Below are 18,510 nucleotides of genomic sequence, written 5' to 3'. Positions count from 1 at the left end.
AACCATGGTCGCGGAGATAACTTCGTTTGGGTTCGTTGTGCGGAAGTGACTTTTTTCAGCGTTTACCTCACATCGAACGAATCTATGCTTGATTTTTGGAATAGGCCCGCCACCTTGCAGCACCAAATTAGAAACACGGAAGTGAGAATAGTTTAAGGAGAGATTTTAACGCCAGAGCCTTCGAATAGGGCATGCCTCAACCAAATTCTCGAGACGAGCAGATTCTGGAGATGGCTGCCAAGATAGGATTTCTTGTCCTAAATACTGGTAGCGCTCCGACATTCCATTGCAAGAGCACTATCTCTGACGTAAGTTTTGTTACGGAACGCGTAGTGTTAGCGGTCCAACGGAAAGATGACTCCTCCCAATGTTCTGACACCTGGCAAGCACCTATCGGTTGGAACATGGGGAAAATCGGCGTTCAAAATTTGTCGAAGCTCCCTGAAGAGGGGCTAATCGACGACAAGAGCCAGGCGCATACAGAAGAACTGCGACTTAATCGCTAGCTCAATCAACAATGAGCCTTACAATGCATCGGCTCGGAACAGGAAACTGCGTCCCGGGAAATTATCTGTGCACTGGTGGCCTTAGATTTCAGCGGATTGCTCAGCACGCAAGAGGCCAAGATGAGGTGACATGTAGATCCACAGAATATAATAATAATAATAATCGTTGGCGCTACAATCCAATTGGATCAGGGCCTTGAAGTGTGTCAGAGCCCTTAATTCAAAACCGTAACGGTACACTACAGTATTACAGTACCCTCTAGGAGGCAATGTGGTCAGCATTGCGCTCGCTCGAGATTATTACCCTGATTTGACTCAAGTACACATTCACAGTTGAGTCGACTGGTATCCGACGTCAAATAATGATACCACTCCCTCTGAATGAATGGTGTTGTGGCACTGGTTATCGCACGCACGGTTGTGCGACCACTGGGAATGGTGATGTGGCGAGTCAACAGATGGACGACTAAGCATTGATGATCTGTAGCTTTGAAGAAAGGATTCTCACACCCTCCCTATTCAGGTCCGTGAAACAATGGTCTTATCGAAGCCGGCGGTGAAATACCTCTGCATCATGATAAACATGAAGATAAGCGTCGTCGAGCAGAGCAACACCGCGGAGAAGGCTGCGGTTAGATTGTTTGCGATTTGCTGACTGATGTCTAATGTCGGAGATCTCCTATTCAGCAGGCGTCGCCTGCTTCTTTACGGTTCCGATGTATGGGCTGACTCCCTCAGTAAGGAGATGTACCGCGAGCGCTTAGCGCAAGTACAAAGATCTACAAGTTGAGTCCACCTATCGTACCGTCTCGGAGCAAGCAATAATGGTGATAACAGGAGTTACTCCGATGAATCTCCATGCTGCCGAGCGAAGGTTTATATAACGTATATATTAGCTCAGAAAAGATGAGGGAAACAAAGAAGTTGCCCCTTATGAAGAGGGAGCCCGTAGATGGATTATTGTGAATCATGTCTTCGCGCAATTCAATGAACTGACTCCAGTCTCTACTTTGGTCAATAAAAACTGGTAGTGGGATTGGTATAAATTTTGGTGGCATGACGAGGCCACCTGAACTCTGATGAGTGACTCCTTCTCCTGAAAAAAACTCCCGCAGACATTTAGAGCAGCTAGGGGCATTGGATTACCATTAAAATTACTATTTTCACTAGCCCAAGTCAAATTGTTGGGCACGTCCTGAAAGGGTGCGACAAAACCTGGCTAGGTGTTTAGTCTTGAAAGCCGATCAAGGAGCTAATCTGCATTTGAAGAAAAAACCTAGCAGAGTCAGACTGAAAACAAACATTAACAAAATCATGATTCTCAGTCTGACTACATAGTTACCTGCATTAAGGCCCAAAGTATTGAAGGTTTGGATCAATTGACATATCTAGGAAGTATCGGTTCTGCCAATGGCGGTACCGAACTACCGAACGCACCAACCACCAACCAATCCACCAACATCTAGTACAGGCTATTCCATACCTAATGTTCTTTCTGTGATGCTATATGGATATAACACATGAAAAGTGACCCCCACTATTATTAGAAAGGTCCAAGTCTTTTCCAATACTAATCTGCATCGTATCATCGGGGCACTTTGGCTTGATGCAATTTCGAACGAAGAACTTCGTCGGTATGCGGACTAAATAGCTGCAATGAGAAGACCGTAAGAATAGTGAACAAGCAACATATTAAACAAGGACGACTACTCCATTACTGGGTATGTCAGCCAGATCAAATATTCCGAAGTGCCCGACGAGTGAGTCCTCTCAGAAACACATGACGCCGAACGGTCAGGGACAAATGCGAACTTGTCCGGGAGTCTCTAAGGGAGGTGAGACACTTTTTAGAAAATCATCAACGATAACGCATAAGGATGGTTAAGGTACAATGCCCCCCCCCCCCGGCCACGTCCAGAAAGTCGGTGTACTCACGGCCATAGGGTATGTTATTTCGACACTCCTCCCTTTCAAAATAAGACCAATTTGATGTTAGTATGTTCAAAACTATTGACTCAGGGTCATCTCTTGTGAAAAGTGTCTAGCAAATTTCTCAAAGTGTGAAATCCGTCTCGTTATGCGCTACCTAGGGTGTTCAAAGTAATCAGCCCTTTCCGAACCGTCACTTTCACTTCTCCCCTTTGCAACCAATGTGTAAACTAACATTTGGTTCGAAAAGTACTAACCGAGTCCTTTTGATTTGATATCCCACATGGATATATTCGGTCGAAAAAATATGTCCATGTGTATGGGGACCCCTTAAATTCAACGTGCAGCAATATTATTCCCCGCATGTTTGAGTTCCACCTTCTCGAACTTCAAATTTGTAGTTTAGGACTGAAGAGAAGTAAAATGATGTCTTCTAGGCTTTTATATTTAACAAAAATTTTTGGGTTTTTGCTCTCTGTTTAAACTAATAATCCACCTGACAGTGACATCTGCCGAAACCTTCCCACTGAATTCATTGACTAAATTTCCTTTTCGTCCTTTCCTCCTTTCCTTGGACTTCTATTCTATTTCAACGATGGTTACTACTCCCTCTCTGTTTTCGCTAGAAATGGTAGATTCCGAATTGATATATTACTTTGATAGTGTAAAGCCTTTGTTGGGTCGGATTTCCTTTAGAGGAATTGCCATTACGATTTTGCTGATTAGCATCCCCCCTTAATGTTACTATCTATTTTTCTTCCCAAGGTTCGCTTATCTAATACACGGGATGCCGACTTTTATCTTCAAACAACACACCCACGGAAAATTTTTATAAGACCACCAAGAGTATAATCGTCAATAACTTCTTCCCCTCCCTTTCTCCATCTAAGAGAATCACAACCTACTTTCGACTAATAGAACTTTTCCTTCCATTTCAGGATCGTCTCATAAAACATCAACAGCGACACATTCATCTTCGATATCATCCACGTCCACATCATCATCGATGGCCAGTATAGTGGCGTCTAGCTTAACGAAACGTCCAATACCTCCCCTATTAGCAGCACCCCCGTACCTCTTCACCTATCGCCGATTCAAGGACGAGGCTAATAACAACAACACTAGCTACACTAACAACAATAGTTTAAATTACAATAACAACAATGCATCCACATCGATATTTAGCAGCTACGATAAGAAATTGAATCTACTGAATTTATTTAAGAACCCGTACAAATACAATAACAACAACAACAACGATAGACCACCGATACTAGGTACACGTTCACTACCGTCCGCCTGCCCCTCACCTTTAGCCAGTCCGGCCGCATCTCTGGGAGCGATTAGCAACAATAGCAACAGTAACAGTAGCAACAATAGTACAACTGCCTTGAGCATATTCCACTCGCATCATCAGCATCCTTTCTCTGCCTTCAGTAGTTCCAGACTGTCACCTGCAATTTCGCCACTATCGTCCTGGAAGGTGATGGCATCACAATCGTTTTCCGGTATGAACAATAGCAGTAGTAGCAGTCACAACAGCAGCAATAATGGTGGCAGTAGCAGTCGGAGTTTAGGAGTTAGTGGTGCATATCGAGATGGTGCCGATGGCAGTAGTTTCAGTGATCTCTCAAAGAATCGCAAGGTTCACAAATGTGATGCTGATGGTTGTGACAAGGTCTATACGAAGAGTTCACATTTGAAGGCTCACAAAAGAACTCACACAGGTAGGTTTATAGTAATATTATTCCTTTTTCTCCCTGCAAATCATATATGTGTGAATGTACATGAAGAAGGGAACATCGTCATCATCAACGGCGCAGCAACGGGTATCCGGTCGAAGCCTGCCTTAATAAGGAACCAGACATCCCGGTTTTGCACCGAGATCCACCAATTCGATATCCCTAAAAGCTGTCTGGGGTCCCTCTTCCATGATAGCCAGCCAGCCGTCCATGAGAACCCTGGTGTTTTGAACGCGCAGGAATTGGACCCTCCAGAAGATCGGTCGTTGTTATCTGGTTGCGAAGATTCGCTTGAATAAGGAAAGACTCGTCCAATTCCTGCGCGTTCAAACCACCAGGATTACCATAGACGAATGGTTGGTTTTCAAGGAAAAGGAACCCCAGGCGAACAGCAAACCTTTTTTGTTCGGTACAAATGGAGAGAGCCTGGAGGGACAGGAAAACACGGATTACAAAGTACAGTTTGGAGTCAGGAACGCAAAGGTGAAACTGCTCCGCTTCACGAAACCGGACGACGACCTGGATCCCGTCGTATGGGGACTTTCAGTTTTATGCCCTTCTAACAATTCACGAAACGAGAAATTCCCTAAAGAACTGGTTCCGCATTCCGTGACATGGAACCCGCGGACCACGTAAGAGGAATCAGGATGAATCCTCCCTGCACCCCTTTTCCGTCCCGGAAGTGCTCGATGACCATCGCCGGTAGCCTGGCCTCAGCACTGGTCCACACCTCTGGCGCCAGTTTTCTGGTAGCAGAATTACCATCCACCAGCGTCACACTTAACTCCACGTCGCTGCAGGGTTTCACAGTTCGTTCCTCATCGGGTCGCTTTTGCTGCTTACTCGTTTACAGAGATTACTTAGCGCCCGAGTCTTTCCACAACCGGCTCCGCTTGTGTTGTAGTTCGACCTCATCTTGAGATAGATTCAGCTTGAAGACAATGGACCTCGCCTACTGCTGGTTTCCCAAGCATTTGTTGTTCTCAGCAGTAGCTGCCTTCTTATTCTTCATAATCTTGTTCAGAACATGTATGGCCTTCTTGTACTGGCCTTTCAACAGGACTCCGCTTCATTGCTGGCTTCTGATGAATGACATTCTTGTCACCCTCGCTTTTGGAGGAACCCCCGACGTTGACAGTTTCGGGTTTGGAGTTATATGGCTAGTACTCGCCACAACCAGCTCGATGACAGTGGTTCCCAACCTGGAAACCACCAGTCCGTCTGCCACCTTGCCACGGACGTCCCTGTTATTGGTTTCTGCACAGCCTTCCTACGGCTGGCACTGGCTGTACTGTCTTCAATGGTTATGGTAACCCCTACATGTGATTACTATCTCATAGTCCCACTACTAATCCGGGAAAAATGTCCATCCTAGCTAGCCCGGCCAACAGAGTAAGGGTCTTATTTGAAACCGAAGGTTCCTAAGGTATTCAGAGGTCGCATACTAAAGACCAAGCCCTGGGTATATGCAGCTCCACTTTGGCTCGGCCCTGTTAACACCTTTTTCACCGCAGAGGGGACAATCTTCATACTGTTACTTCGGCTCATCCTCTAACAAATCCGCTTGAACTCAACATATGACCAGCAGATAAATAAATCCTCGTCAGTCAGAGAAGCCTACTCCTAGCCCGGCCCTGAACACCCGTTTGAAAACGGTCTCCACCGCGAGGAGGTCGTCTGAGGACCTGCCGAATAAATGCAACTTTAACCTGAAACATAATCAGAACAGGCGCCCTAAAAGCAAAAAACGTGGGGAAAGTTGATCCTACAGGTACAACAGCGCACTTCCAAATACAAAACACTCTACTTGCGTCAACTGATGCAGTATGACCTATTTCTTCTTCTCCCGCGAATATTCCGTTTTGTCTAGATAGAGGGACTTGTAGTACTGATGAAGGAAACACATGGTTCCCCAAATATCGGTATATGCAAATATAATAGATAATAATGGCGGAAACGCAAAAGCAATCTTAATTATTTCAAATAATTTAATTATTAGAAACATCGCAAGATTACAATTAGTAGTACCACTTCCATAAAATGTAGTAGAAACTTTCATTTAACATATACTTTCTGTCTCCCCCAAAAGAGCAATTCCCCTTTCAATTGGTCACCCCCTCGTAATTGTCCCCTCTCAACTGAAATTCAAACAACTCCGTTTGGGAAAAGTCCTTGCATTTCGAAAATGTTTTCGTATTTGCCCATCACTTTTATATATGGCTGCCAACCTCGCCTAAATGAGGCATAGTCGTCATCCAGATGTTTCAGATTCTTCCAGGACTTCTCGAGATGCTTGCACTGCCAATCGAATAGTCAATTTATAATGGGGAGTGAGGGACTTTGAGAGAGTTTGCTGAGTTGGAACCTCCTGCGAAAACGACGAATTAAAAAGTCGTCTGAATCCGATGGTATACAAGCAGTGCTGATGAAATACGAGAACGACAAGCTTTATCAAGTGGTTTGTTAGGTAATGTTGAAAGTATGGAACAACGAATTGATGCCAGATGAATGGTGCAGAGGCATCGTTTGTTCCGTATATAGAGCAGGTGATATCCCTAAGTGCAATAGGTGGCTAATTTCCGTCTATACGATATTGTCCGTCATTCCACTTAGGAGTTCAGCCCTATACTTCGAAAACATCACCGGGCTGTTTCAACAAGATTCCGCCCCAGAAAAATCAGCAACCGATAAAGTATTCTCTCTACGGCCTACGAGACGCTCCAATTGATCAACCAACTCAAAATCTACAAATGGAAATCATAGAAAGCAGGGCCAAAGTGCTGCTGACCGCATCAGCACAAAGAACAGCTACTAGACGAACTAGTCAATTACAGATAGAAAGATACAACTTCAGAGAAGTTAAATCATTCTCTTTTCTAAGGCCAAAGTCAAGTTGGTTCCAATTTTTGGTCTCTAACAGAATCTTCTAGAATCCATCAAAATCCTTCTGCTCAAAATTTCACCTCATGGTGAAAAACTCTCACTGAACATGACTGCAATCTGGCATGATCGTTAGAAAAGTTCAAGTCATTAGCAAAGCAAATTGCAAAAAAGAAGAAGATCTATGGTAGGGGCGATGAGGTAAACCCTACCTTCGGTTGAGAGAGGGCATATGGCAGAACACTAAAAACTTGTCGGGGTAGTGACACTTTGAACTGTGAGTTGAAAATTCATTCAAAGTATTACTTTGATGATTATTACTGATTTTTAAACTGTACGCAAGGTCCTCGTCGTGTCTTTTTTAGATAACAATTTCAGCAATATGTGTTGGAGAATGTGGGTTCAAGAGGAGTAAAATGATGGTGCCCTATACAGTACTCCCCTCACCCAGAGAGGTGATCTCTATTAGCAACTGTATCTAGTGCAGCGTAGATTGTGATCGCTGAAGGTTACATAGGTATCAAAGTGGGTCCGGCAAAGCCTATTCGCATGTGATGGGGGAGGCATGGTCTTCATTGTCAAAGCTCTATATTCCTGCTACTTTCATTGTGTCCGCATTAGCGTGCATAGATTGCGTATACCAAGAAGGGCCTTGACATCAACCTAAAAGCAGACCATCATCTGATGAAACCGCGTTTGCTCCCAGTAGCGGATAGCATTGGTCCCTCAACCTCCATATTAACTGCTTTCGTGATCCGACTATTGTCCAGCAACCTGGAATTGAGGAAGCTTTCTTGCTTCACGGATTGCATAAACCTTGAACAATCTAACTTCCACCACTAGTGAAGCGCTAGACAAGTTCGCATTCGGAGCGAGCTCCCAAAGATCGCTATACTGGGGAATTTTAAAGACGAATCGACAAAAGCGGCTACTGGGGGTGGGGGCAGCAGCGGGTGGATGCAATGTGCGTGATTTGCGCTGCCGTGACAAAATATGAGAGGTAATTTTACCATTTTACTAGTCGGAGAAGCCATGAACCGCAATAAATGCACTACCGTATATCGTGTCCATCGTGGTATTGCTCGTGAAAGCTTCGATAATCCTTGAAGTACATTAACAGATCATGAAGAGCTTTCCTGGTGAAAGTTGCTCCTGACGACGGTTATTCACTGAATACTATCTGTTTAAGTTCTACTTTCTGTGAATAAAATGGCAACTCATTGTAACTTCCAGATGCGGTCTGCTCTTCCAGGAAGAATCACTTCTGTCATTACCGCATTTAGGTAGAGTAAAAATGTCTGACCTCACGCCTTCTCTACAATATTTCGGTGTTCCCTGGTATCGTAAATATACTAGCTAAAACAGACCTGACAATTACTTTCAAGACTTCATCAGACACATTCAAAGGAAGAGGGTCTGTAATCTCACAGTCTCGCCACATATTAATGTCGGTATAATCTTTGGCGTCGACGTTGAATGCCTGCACCTTAAACTTTCGAAGTCCTCGAGCATTCTCTGATCTTCCTTTTATAATTCGTCGATATCCCAGAACACGGATAATTTCTCTGTCGTCTCCAAGCATTAGCAATCAAAAGTTTTTCGGGGTGGCTGAAATATTCATTTCTTTGTCAATTCGTCATCATCATCATCAACGGTGCAACTAACGGTATCCGGTCTAGGCCTGCCTTAATAAGGAACTCCAGACATCCCAGTTTTACGCCGAGGTCCACCAATTCGATATCCCTAAAAGCTGTTTAGCGTGCTGACCTACACCATCCCTCCATCTCAGGCAGGGTCTGCCTCGTCTTCTTGTTCTACCATAGATATTGCCCTTATAGATAAAATGGTCTCCATTTACCCCTTGGTCGCGTATAGCGCGTCAACCACATCACCACGCCATCGTTGCAGGTTACCTGAAATGCCCTTCAACTCCTCCCACGACTTCCCGAGACGCTCGCACTCCTCCACTACTGTTCTGCGCCAAGTGCCCCCCTCTTTAATGTCTGACAAATCTACTGCCACCTCTACCTTATGATCACATTGGGTATGACTGCCAAGCCTCTGCGCCGACCGAGTTCTTCATTCGAGATAGTGTCAAACCAGTGTACTCCGATCATGCGTCACGGGTAGGTATTGACTTATCCTTGGAACTTTTGGTTAACAGTGTAGTTTACTTTCCATGTGCTACTCCCATATAACAAAACAGGAAAAAACACTAGCACAGAACAGCCTCAACTTAATATTGGTGTTGAGATTACTGCATTTCCAGATTTTAGACAAGGCAGCAAAAGCGGATCTAACATAGAGCTGGCAACGCGTTCCGCAACCTCTAGTTTTATGCCACAGTCGGCAAAAACCACGACTTCTAGACATACAAACTGATCGAATTTGTCAATGCTCGGCCCATTAATGCAGATAGGCAGGGTATGGTGACCCGTCAAACTGAGAACCTTGGTTTTGTTAGTAATTATCTTAATTCCAAATCTACCTGCCTCAATTGCCAAATCCAGAGCAAACAGATGTCATCAGCGTAGTCGAGGTGTTTGAAGAAGGATGTCACAAGTCCATTGAATTGCTCCACGTCTTTCGGGCAAGCCAACCTGAAGGACGTCAGTGATAACAAGAAGAAATAATATCGGTGGCAGAATGCATCTTTGGCGGACTCCGCTTTGGACCTCAAAATCCTCCGAGATTTTACCTCGGTGCTGCTGTTAGTTTCTCCGGAATTAGAATTCTCCGGAGAGTACTCCAGATACACTTTCTTTTCACGCCATAAGAGGCTTTCTCGAAGTCGATGAATAGCAAGTGAAGCCAAGGTTTAGTCTCCGCGCACTGCTCCAAAATGATCCGTAGGGTGTTGATATGGTCAATGCAGGAGGACCCGGAGCGAAAACCAGTCTCCTCTCTGAAGATCAAGCTTTCGAGATGTGCTTTGATAGGTTCCAGGATTACTTAAGTTATTAGAGAGCACACAGATAACCTTCCAATTGTCTCACTCAAAACGGCTGCATTTCTTTGGAATCTTGATGATCATCCCCTTCTCCCACTCTCTGGGAAAGGACTCGGATTCCCAGGATTTCCGTAAGAGTGGAAATAGCAGATCTACAGTAACTACAAGTGCAGCGATAAACAACTCTGCGGGAAACTGTCGAGACCAGTGGCTTTATTCTTTTTGAGTTCATTGATGACCGAAATGATGTCTCTTCTGCTTGGGCAAACAGCCCGTAACCCCTTTGTTACGGTGACTGACCATTTTATCCACAGGAGGCGAAACTTCCTCGGATGTGATACGGTTAAGACCATTGTGAAGTATTCTTTCCACTTCTTCAATTAGTTGTTCGTCATCGTGGAAGAAAGGCCGACTGTTGAAATACAAGGTCTTCCGTGATGCAGTATAGACTTCTGAATTCATTGCATTTTGCAACATCTTTCACTTCCCTTGCCAGCGCAATGGCAATTCTCTTGTCTCTGCGCACATTACGCTGAACTTCTTCAACCTTCAACCTCCTCCATTCATCGATCCGCTTCCATGATTCCGCAATCAGCTAGATTTTGTGACGCCCGTTCAGGACGTGGCCGACGACCTGCGTAGTACCTGAGAAAAGATTCATTATTTCAGGCGTGGCATCAGCAAGATAGCTCCCCACTGCCGAGCGAGAGCTGGATCATACAAGCGGTTGATGTTGAACTTGGGAGATCGCCGCTCTCTGACCCTGCGAGAAGTAGTGTATGCAACACACAAGCAAACGTAAGGAACCATCAAGTGGTGACCCCTTTCGAAGCCGATATTAGCATTTCTCTTGTTGCGCACATCCAGGAGAAAACTCCTACCTCTGCCACGGATCGCGAAGTGGTCGACCTCATTACTAATACGGTGTCGGTAGCTCGAAATGACTTTATTGCAAGTTCAGTATTTGAAAAATGTGCGAAACCCAAAAACCTGTCACAATTATCCTTACGGTCGCCAAGATTATGCTTTCCAATCACGTTTCCGAGCACGACGTTGTCAGAGTTCAGCTTGGCATTTAGATTACCCATCACGAGCACAATGTCATCTTTAGGAAGCCCGCCTCAACTGCGTGTAATGTATCCTTTTCAACTATATCGAAGGTCTCCGCTGATACCACCACTATACAATAGTGCTGCTCCTTAACCTGGACGAGATCCTTGTAGTCAAAAATCCGTCCGAAACCGGTTCCTAGGTCAAGAGAACGCGCCTTGTATAAAAGCACATTGCCATAAGGGTGGTGCCTCGGCCTATTTTGTACAGGTGCCGGACACTGTCCCAGAATGTGTATTGAGATTTCGACACACTTCACATAGGACTTGTAGGCTGTGTCCGTAGATATCCCTAACTTCCCCAGATGATAGTTTAGTCGGCAGTGGCCGGTGAGAATTCCCGCTATAGTCCACATATTCTTCTATGTGAGGTTTAAACAGTCCGTTGTGTACTCGCTTCCGATTCCACAGAAGGGTTCTACCCCGTGTAGAGGCATTGCTGTTCCCGGCCTGGCCAGTTCGTCCGCTCTCTCATTGCTTTACAAGCCAATCCAGAGTATCTAGACCGTCTTATACGAGCCAAACGTATTCAATCACTCAAGCCATTTCCATACCAGTTTAGAGTTCACCTGGACCTAAATGCCTTGACCAATGTTCGGCTGTCGGTCAGAGTAGCAATGCTCTGCCTGCTGTAGTTCTTTTGAAAGTTAAAGAAGGCACATCTGTCTATGGTGTATAGTTTCGCCTGGACTATAGTGTGTTTACCTATTGGTTCCAAGTACATTGTCCTTCGACCAATGACCTCGGCGGGCTCTCCCTCTGCTATGGGGGACCCTTCAGTGTACCAATTAATCATTTGCTGGTTTAAACTGTATGTCACAGCCACGCTCTCTCAGTTCGCCTCTCCAACGTGTTTCGAACTTCCTGTCGAAAAGAAACCTCGTTGCCCGATAAACCCTCGGCATCAACAATTCGAAGTATCACTTAGAAAGAATATCAATCTTCCTTCGTTTTAGGCAGTTCTCCGCCTCTCTGATACTCCCGGTCATCCTGGAAATCACCCTCCATGCCTGCGTTTACACGTGCAGGTGGAGAGGGGTTAATCCCAGAAGGACCTCCAGAGATGCCGTTGGGTATGCCCTCATTACCCCCCTGATACACACGCAAGCCAGCCTTTTGAGTTTGTGTAACCCCTGGCTTGTGTGGTGAGTTCAATTATTTCTGCTAAGATTACCGTGACATAGGTAATCATGGGCCTTACTATTGCAGTGTATATCCAAAATAATATCTTCAGGGTGCATCCCCACCCTAGAAGATCTGGTTTACTTCCCTGCTTGATTCAGTCTTTTTAGTCTCCATGGCCTCCGACCTAGGTAGGTTTTTCACCTGGTGTCTACTCCGAAATGGGTTTACACGGCTTTTCCTTGTGTACTACTGTACTATAAGTTGCCAAATTTATTGCTAATAAGGCAACTTCGATGTTTGATCGCCTCCAGTGTTCGGTCATCCACGCCGATCGTGAGGAATTTTCCCTTATTATTCTGTTAAGGGAAAGTCGCACCGCGTCCTTGAAGAACTATTGTGCCCCTTTTACTGGTTATAGTGTACCTGTTGATCATAGTATCTCAAGCAGGCCTGTAACCGTTAGGAACTTTAGTATGTTCCCCACTTCCAGAAGTTTCAGCTTTGCATCTGGTATTAAGTGTTCTCCCAGATGTATCGACCTACTTTGCACAAGTCCCGGACACTGTCCCAGGACGTGCATAGAGGTTTCATCCTCCTCCTCACAGAACCTGCAGGCAGTGTCCGTAGATATCCCTAGCTTCCCTAGGTGATAGTTCAGCCGACAATGACCAGTGACAATTCCCACTATGATTCGGAGGTTCTTTTTGGTGAGGTTTAAGCAATACTTTGTACGCATGGGTTCGTATTCCCCAATAAGCACCCTGGACTGCTCCATCCCTGGTAGGCCCGCCCAATATAGTTCCCTCAACCGTTTCTCTTCGTTTCTTAGATTCATAGCCATGAAACCGTTTCCGATTCCACAGAAGGGTTCTGGCCCGTGTAAAGGCATCCCTGCTCCCTTCTTGGCTAGTTCATCCGCTGCCTCATTGCCTTCCAACCCAGCATGGCTTGAAACCCAAAGTATTCACACCTTGTTGGATGAGCCGAGTGTATTCAGTCTCTCAAGGCATTCCCATACCAGTTTAGAGTTCACCTGGTTGGACCTAAGTGCCTTGACCGCTGCTTGGCTATCGGTGAGAATAGCTATGTTCTGCCCCCTGTAGTTCCTTTGCAGATTAAAGGAGGCACATTTGTCTATGGCGTAAATTTCCGCCTGGAATATGCAAGTGTACCTGCCCATTGGCTCAAAGTACATTTTCCTTGGACCAATGACACCGGCACCCGCTCCCTCTACTGTGAGGGATCCGTCAGTGTACCAAGTAATCAGTTGCTGATTTAAGCCGTATGTCGCAGCCACGCTCCCCCAGTTTGCCTTGTTACTCCAACGTGTTTCAAACTTCTTATCGAAGTGAAACCTCGTTGTCATGTTGTCCCTCGGTATCAGTAATTCGGGATACCGCCTAGAAAGGATATCAATCTTCCTTTGATTTAGGCAGCTCCCCACCTCACTCATACTACCGGCCATTCTGAATATTGATCTCCTTGCCTGCATCTGTATGTGCAGATGGAGAGGGGTCAATCCCAGAAGGACCTCCAGGGATGCCGTTGGGTATGTCCTCATTGCCCCACTGATACACACGCAAGCCAGCCTTTCGAGCTTATGTAATTCCCTGGCTTGTGTGCTGAGTTGGGTTCTTTCTGCCCAGATTAACGCTCCATAGGTAATCATTGGCCTTACTATTGCAGAATATATAAAGTAGTATCTTCGGGCTGCTCCGAGGTTATCCTGCTATGGATCTGCAAGTCATCAGAGCCCTCGTGGCTTTCCGAAATGTGTCTTCCAGAGTAATTGTTGGTCTAGGGTGATTCCCAGATATTTGACCTCTGTTTCTCATTTCATCTCCATATCATGTAATGTTATGGCTTTCTGGTGATCCAGCTTACGCCTCCTAGTGAATGGTACTATGGTGGTTTTGGCTGGGTTGATCCGCAGTCCCACCTTCCTCCCACCAGGCACTAGTAACCCTTAGTCCAGTTTGGATTCTATCACACAGGGTATCTTCATATTTCCCCCTACAGATTAAAACAATGTCGTCCCCGTAGCCCTGGACTTGTATTCCAGTATTAGTTAACACGTCCAGGAGTTCATCCACTACCATACTCCACATCAGCGGCGATGTGTAGTACCTCTTTCAGCTGATACAGACCAGTTTCAGTTGACCGTCCTGCCCGGTAAGCGTGTTGACAGTGATGCAGGGAATTACGCTTTAGAACGTTAGTTCTAGTATAGTTATCTATGATCTTCTCCACCGTTTTGAGTACGAACGAAGTTAGGCAGATTGGTCTGAAAGATTTAGGGTGAAAAGGATCCTTTTTACCCGCTTTCGGAATAAAGGCCACTGTTGCCCGTCTCCATGCCCTTGGTATGTAACCCAGTGCTATGCTCCCCCTTACCACCCTCAGAAGAGATTCTAAGATAATTCCTAGGCCTCTCTGGATAAGTGCTGGGAAAATGCCATCTACTCCGGGAGATTTCATTGGTTTAAAAGTTCCCACTGCCCGTCTTAGCCTAGCTTCTAAGTTAGTTTCCAGCTCTCTTTCCTTCCCCTTTTATTCGTTGTTGGGGTGTCAGGCAGATTGTTGTCGCCTGCCGCCGAGGGGTAGGACCCCGGGAAATAAGTTCTGAGAAGCAGATGTACCCTGTCCTCCTCATTCTCGATGAATGCCCCATCTTCCTTTTTCAAGCAGATAGAGGATATTCCCCCGTCTTTGGCTACAGCCTTGTACAGCCGGGTTGCTTCTGTGATCTGTTCAATCCCTTCACAGAATTCCCTAAAGCTGTTCCGTTTCACTTCTCTGATCGCGTTGCTATACGCAGTCAGTGCATTTTTATACCTCCGCCAGTCCCCGGTTTGTTTTGTCCGGTTAAAGAGTTTTCGTACCTCAGTTCTCATTCTGGCTAGGTTCTTGTTCCACCATGGTACATCCCTTGCTCTTCACCTTACTTCTGAAGAATCTCAATAATAGCGTATGGAGATCCTCATTTTGAGCAATTAGTGAACCCATGAGATCTACCGCCTCTAGTGCCGCAGCTTCAAGAAGAAACACTGTCACAATATACACTTCTGATAGATAAACCCCAGAACATGTCGACAATTCTACTGCTTTTCAGCCTGGTAATTTAGGAACTATAGTCCTAAGCCTCTCCGCAGTGTCCTCCGTCGCTAGTATAAGGCCTGGTCGAAAGCGTATCCTTTCACATATGCCTGTCGGCAAAATTTCGATAATTTCGTTCCACTGACGAGTGGAGAACGTTTTTGACAGTATGGCCAGTTGAATGCCCCTGACCGCACTATCATAGCTAAGTGACCACGGCGACGGGCTTCCTGACTCCTACCTTCATCAATAACCTACCCGGGATTTTCCCTCTTTTGGGTTTGGTTTGGGTTTTAGGGAGCATTCCCCTCTTGTGGGGTAGTCTCCGCTGCTCCCCGCTTTCTTGGCCCCATAAGGATGGCTTAGGTCTTATCCTGAGTCTTCTTAAGGGCATCCTCTGGTTTTAGGTCTTTCTTCACCTACGCTACTGAGGCCTGTTTCCTTCCTGATGCCTGATATACTGACTTCAGATGTGCTTTTGCTTGTCCCTGCTTTTTGAGTAGTGGATTTTGTTGGTTGTAGTCCTCGCAGTAGGACAATGTTGACCTTGAGTAAGGTCAAAGCTACTCACTGAAGCGACTAGATATCAGTGAGATTCCGTTCGAATACAGTCAGTTACCCACGGCTACAAACTATCCAATGGGTACTGTTCGTATGACACCCTGGATTAGAGGAGGTGTTTTTCGATTTCCCAGTCTAGATCCGTAACATTTTCATAATAGTAAGGTTACCTTGCACAGGGTGTGGCTATCACCACTCACTAACGGTCTTGGTCAACAAGAGGCCTAGTTCCTGGAGAGCCACATATCATCCTCGAAGAGAGACAGATCACTCTCAGAGAGGGATAAGTTGACCCCAGAGAGCTATATTCTGCGTCAGTGTATCCTGCAGTGCACTACTTGACCCCCTCCTTCTCTCCCTCTACATCTACCCACCAAAGTTACCGTTTTGCTTTTACACAAACTTTAAAATTTTTTTAACCTTAAATTAAAATTAAAAATGAAGAGATTAATTATTTTAAATTTTTTCCTTATTTTCACCAGGCGAAAAACCTTACGTTTGTACCTGGGAAGGATGTGTATGGCGTTTTGCACGCTCCGACGAACTGACACGACACTTTCGAAAACACACAGGAGTCAAGCCGTTTCGATGTAAACTATGTACCCGATCTTTCAGTCGTTCGGACCATCTATCGCTACATATGCGACGACACTAACGAAGGAGGCTAGGAGGAGCTAGAAAATGCTTAGGCTAAGTTTTTGATTATCTAAAGTACATTACAAAACTCGATGCCTGAACAAACAAATACTGCAAATTGATATAAATATACGTTGAGTATTAAAAAAGGAGGGGTTGTTCCAAAGAGGGTAGTCTCAGCTTGATTCTCCGCCTATATTCTGTTTTATAGGAGCATTGTTTCTTACTCAAGTTGGGACTACTATCTTTGAGGCGCTCTTTTTAGTTCGTTAGATATCTCGAATTGGAAAAATACTAAGGAATTGTCTTTGCCTATAGTTGTAAGTATTTATTCTAGGATTTCTTTTTAATTATAATAGATATTAATGAGAATATAGTAGTGCAACATTCTGTTTACGAGAAGGAGCTTCAATGCCAGTACACTATAGCCAGTTATTGTTTTACTTTATATTTTATATTTATAATATACAAAACGATTTTTTATGTTGTACTTTGTTATGCGATTACGAATTGCAATACTATAGTTTTACAGTTTTAGTAATTTATTCTGTAGATAATTCCGTTTTTTTTTGTACTCATGAATTACTTTTTAGAGTATTACTTTATGTGTAAGGGTCTAGTTAGGATTGTGTTTAAAAGAGGACGTAGTTTTACGAAATTTTTCACTATTTTCCATCTCTCGAGAGCTGTCAACGGGACGGCGAAATCCCTTTGCATTCCAATCTTCACAAGTGCATTCCACACTATTCTTTAGATATACTATTTCGCAGACCTTTTTAAGAATTTCGTTTGAGCAAAGTATCTTTTTCGGTGGTACTTCGCACCTTCCTTAACAAGGCTTCAACTTTTACTATCTTAGATCGAATTATCTCTATTAGAAAACATGCTCAACCGAAATGACTTTCGTGTATCTTAACACCGTCTTGATCAGTATTCAGTCTCAAACCTTTCTCAATAGTTACATAATCAATTTTAGAAATTAAAATGTATAAGAGTTGTGAAAACAGGAAATCACATGGCATTATAAAAGACCAATTTAAGGGAAGTATATCACTCCCCAGGTGACATACTTCTGAAACTGAAAATCCCATTTTGTGTAATTTATTTAAAAGATAGATGTATCTACAACTAGTTTTAGCAAATGCAGGAAGGAAACAATCCAGTAGTTTCGAATGTCCTAAACTTAAACTAAACTTCTGAAGACCAGTATCGTATCAAATATGAAGGCAATTGGGTCAGTGCTATTTTAACAGAATAATTTTAATTTTTCGTAGTATTACTTTATTTTTGATGCTTTCGATTATTTATGTATAGATTCCTCTCTACGGTATATTCATAGACAATTTATTTATATTTATCGTTAAATGACTTCTTTGTACAGAAAGCTGAAATGACAAAACAAAAAACAAAAAAAAAACAATAGAGAAGTGAATGTATCTACTTTGAAAATAAATCTTAAAACTTGTTATATAAATCACTACAATTATTTAAAAAAAAAAAGAAAACTCTCTAAGAGACCTATGAATGATATTATATAGAAAAATGAAGAAAAGATTTATATTATCAATCACTAGATGAAATATACATTTATATATTATATATTTTTATAGATAGAATGAGAATTAAATGAAAAGAATCCTTAATACTCTTCTTCTGTGTGGGGAAACAACAAGTGATAAAGTTTATATAAGAAATACTTGACAAAAAAGACATACAAATAATATAAAAGTATTTAATAGTGGAACAAAAAAAAATTCCTTGTAAAGGATCAATTGAATTGATTTTTTGAAAAAGTATGAGAACATTTGAAGAAACTGATTTAAAAGTATATATACTGTTAGGAAAATGAAAAAACAAAAAGTATACGTCTCTTAAAAAGATTGTTGTTCAATTTTTTATTAAATAAATTTGCAAATTGAAAAGAAAAGATACTTTGATTTTCTTGTGTGAATAACCTTCCGGGGGCTACAATATAC

The 18,510-nt window shown here is 43.7% G+C and overlaps 1 protein-coding gene across 2 annotated transcripts in view; it reads left to right on the top strand.

Moving 5' to 3' along the window:
• The window catches only part of LOC119655658 (Krueppel-like factor 6), a 490,962-nt gene extending 472,921 nt beyond the window's left edge, over positions 1–18,041 (top strand). For both annotated transcript variants that reach the window (XM_038061643.1, XM_038061642.1), the window contains 2 exons: positions 3,374–4,162; positions 16,381–18,041. In XM_038061643.1, the coding sequence (XP_037917571.1) occupies positions 3,374–4,162; positions 16,381–16,553 (962 nt within the window). In that variant the 3' untranslated portion in view covers positions 16,554–18,041. The remainder of the gene's footprint in view (positions 1–3,373; positions 4,163–16,380) is intronic.
• The last annotated feature ends 469 nt before the right edge of the window (positions 18,042–18,510 follow it).

The sequence above is a fragment of the Hermetia illucens genome, chromosome 4 (assembly GCF_905115235.1).
Source record: "Hermetia illucens chromosome 4, iHerIll2.2.curated.20191125, whole genome shotgun sequence".
In the NCBI taxonomy this organism is placed as follows: domain Eukaryota; kingdom Metazoa; phylum Arthropoda; class Insecta; order Diptera; family Stratiomyidae; genus Hermetia; species Hermetia illucens.
This window is presented reverse-complemented; position numbering and strand designations above follow the sequence as displayed.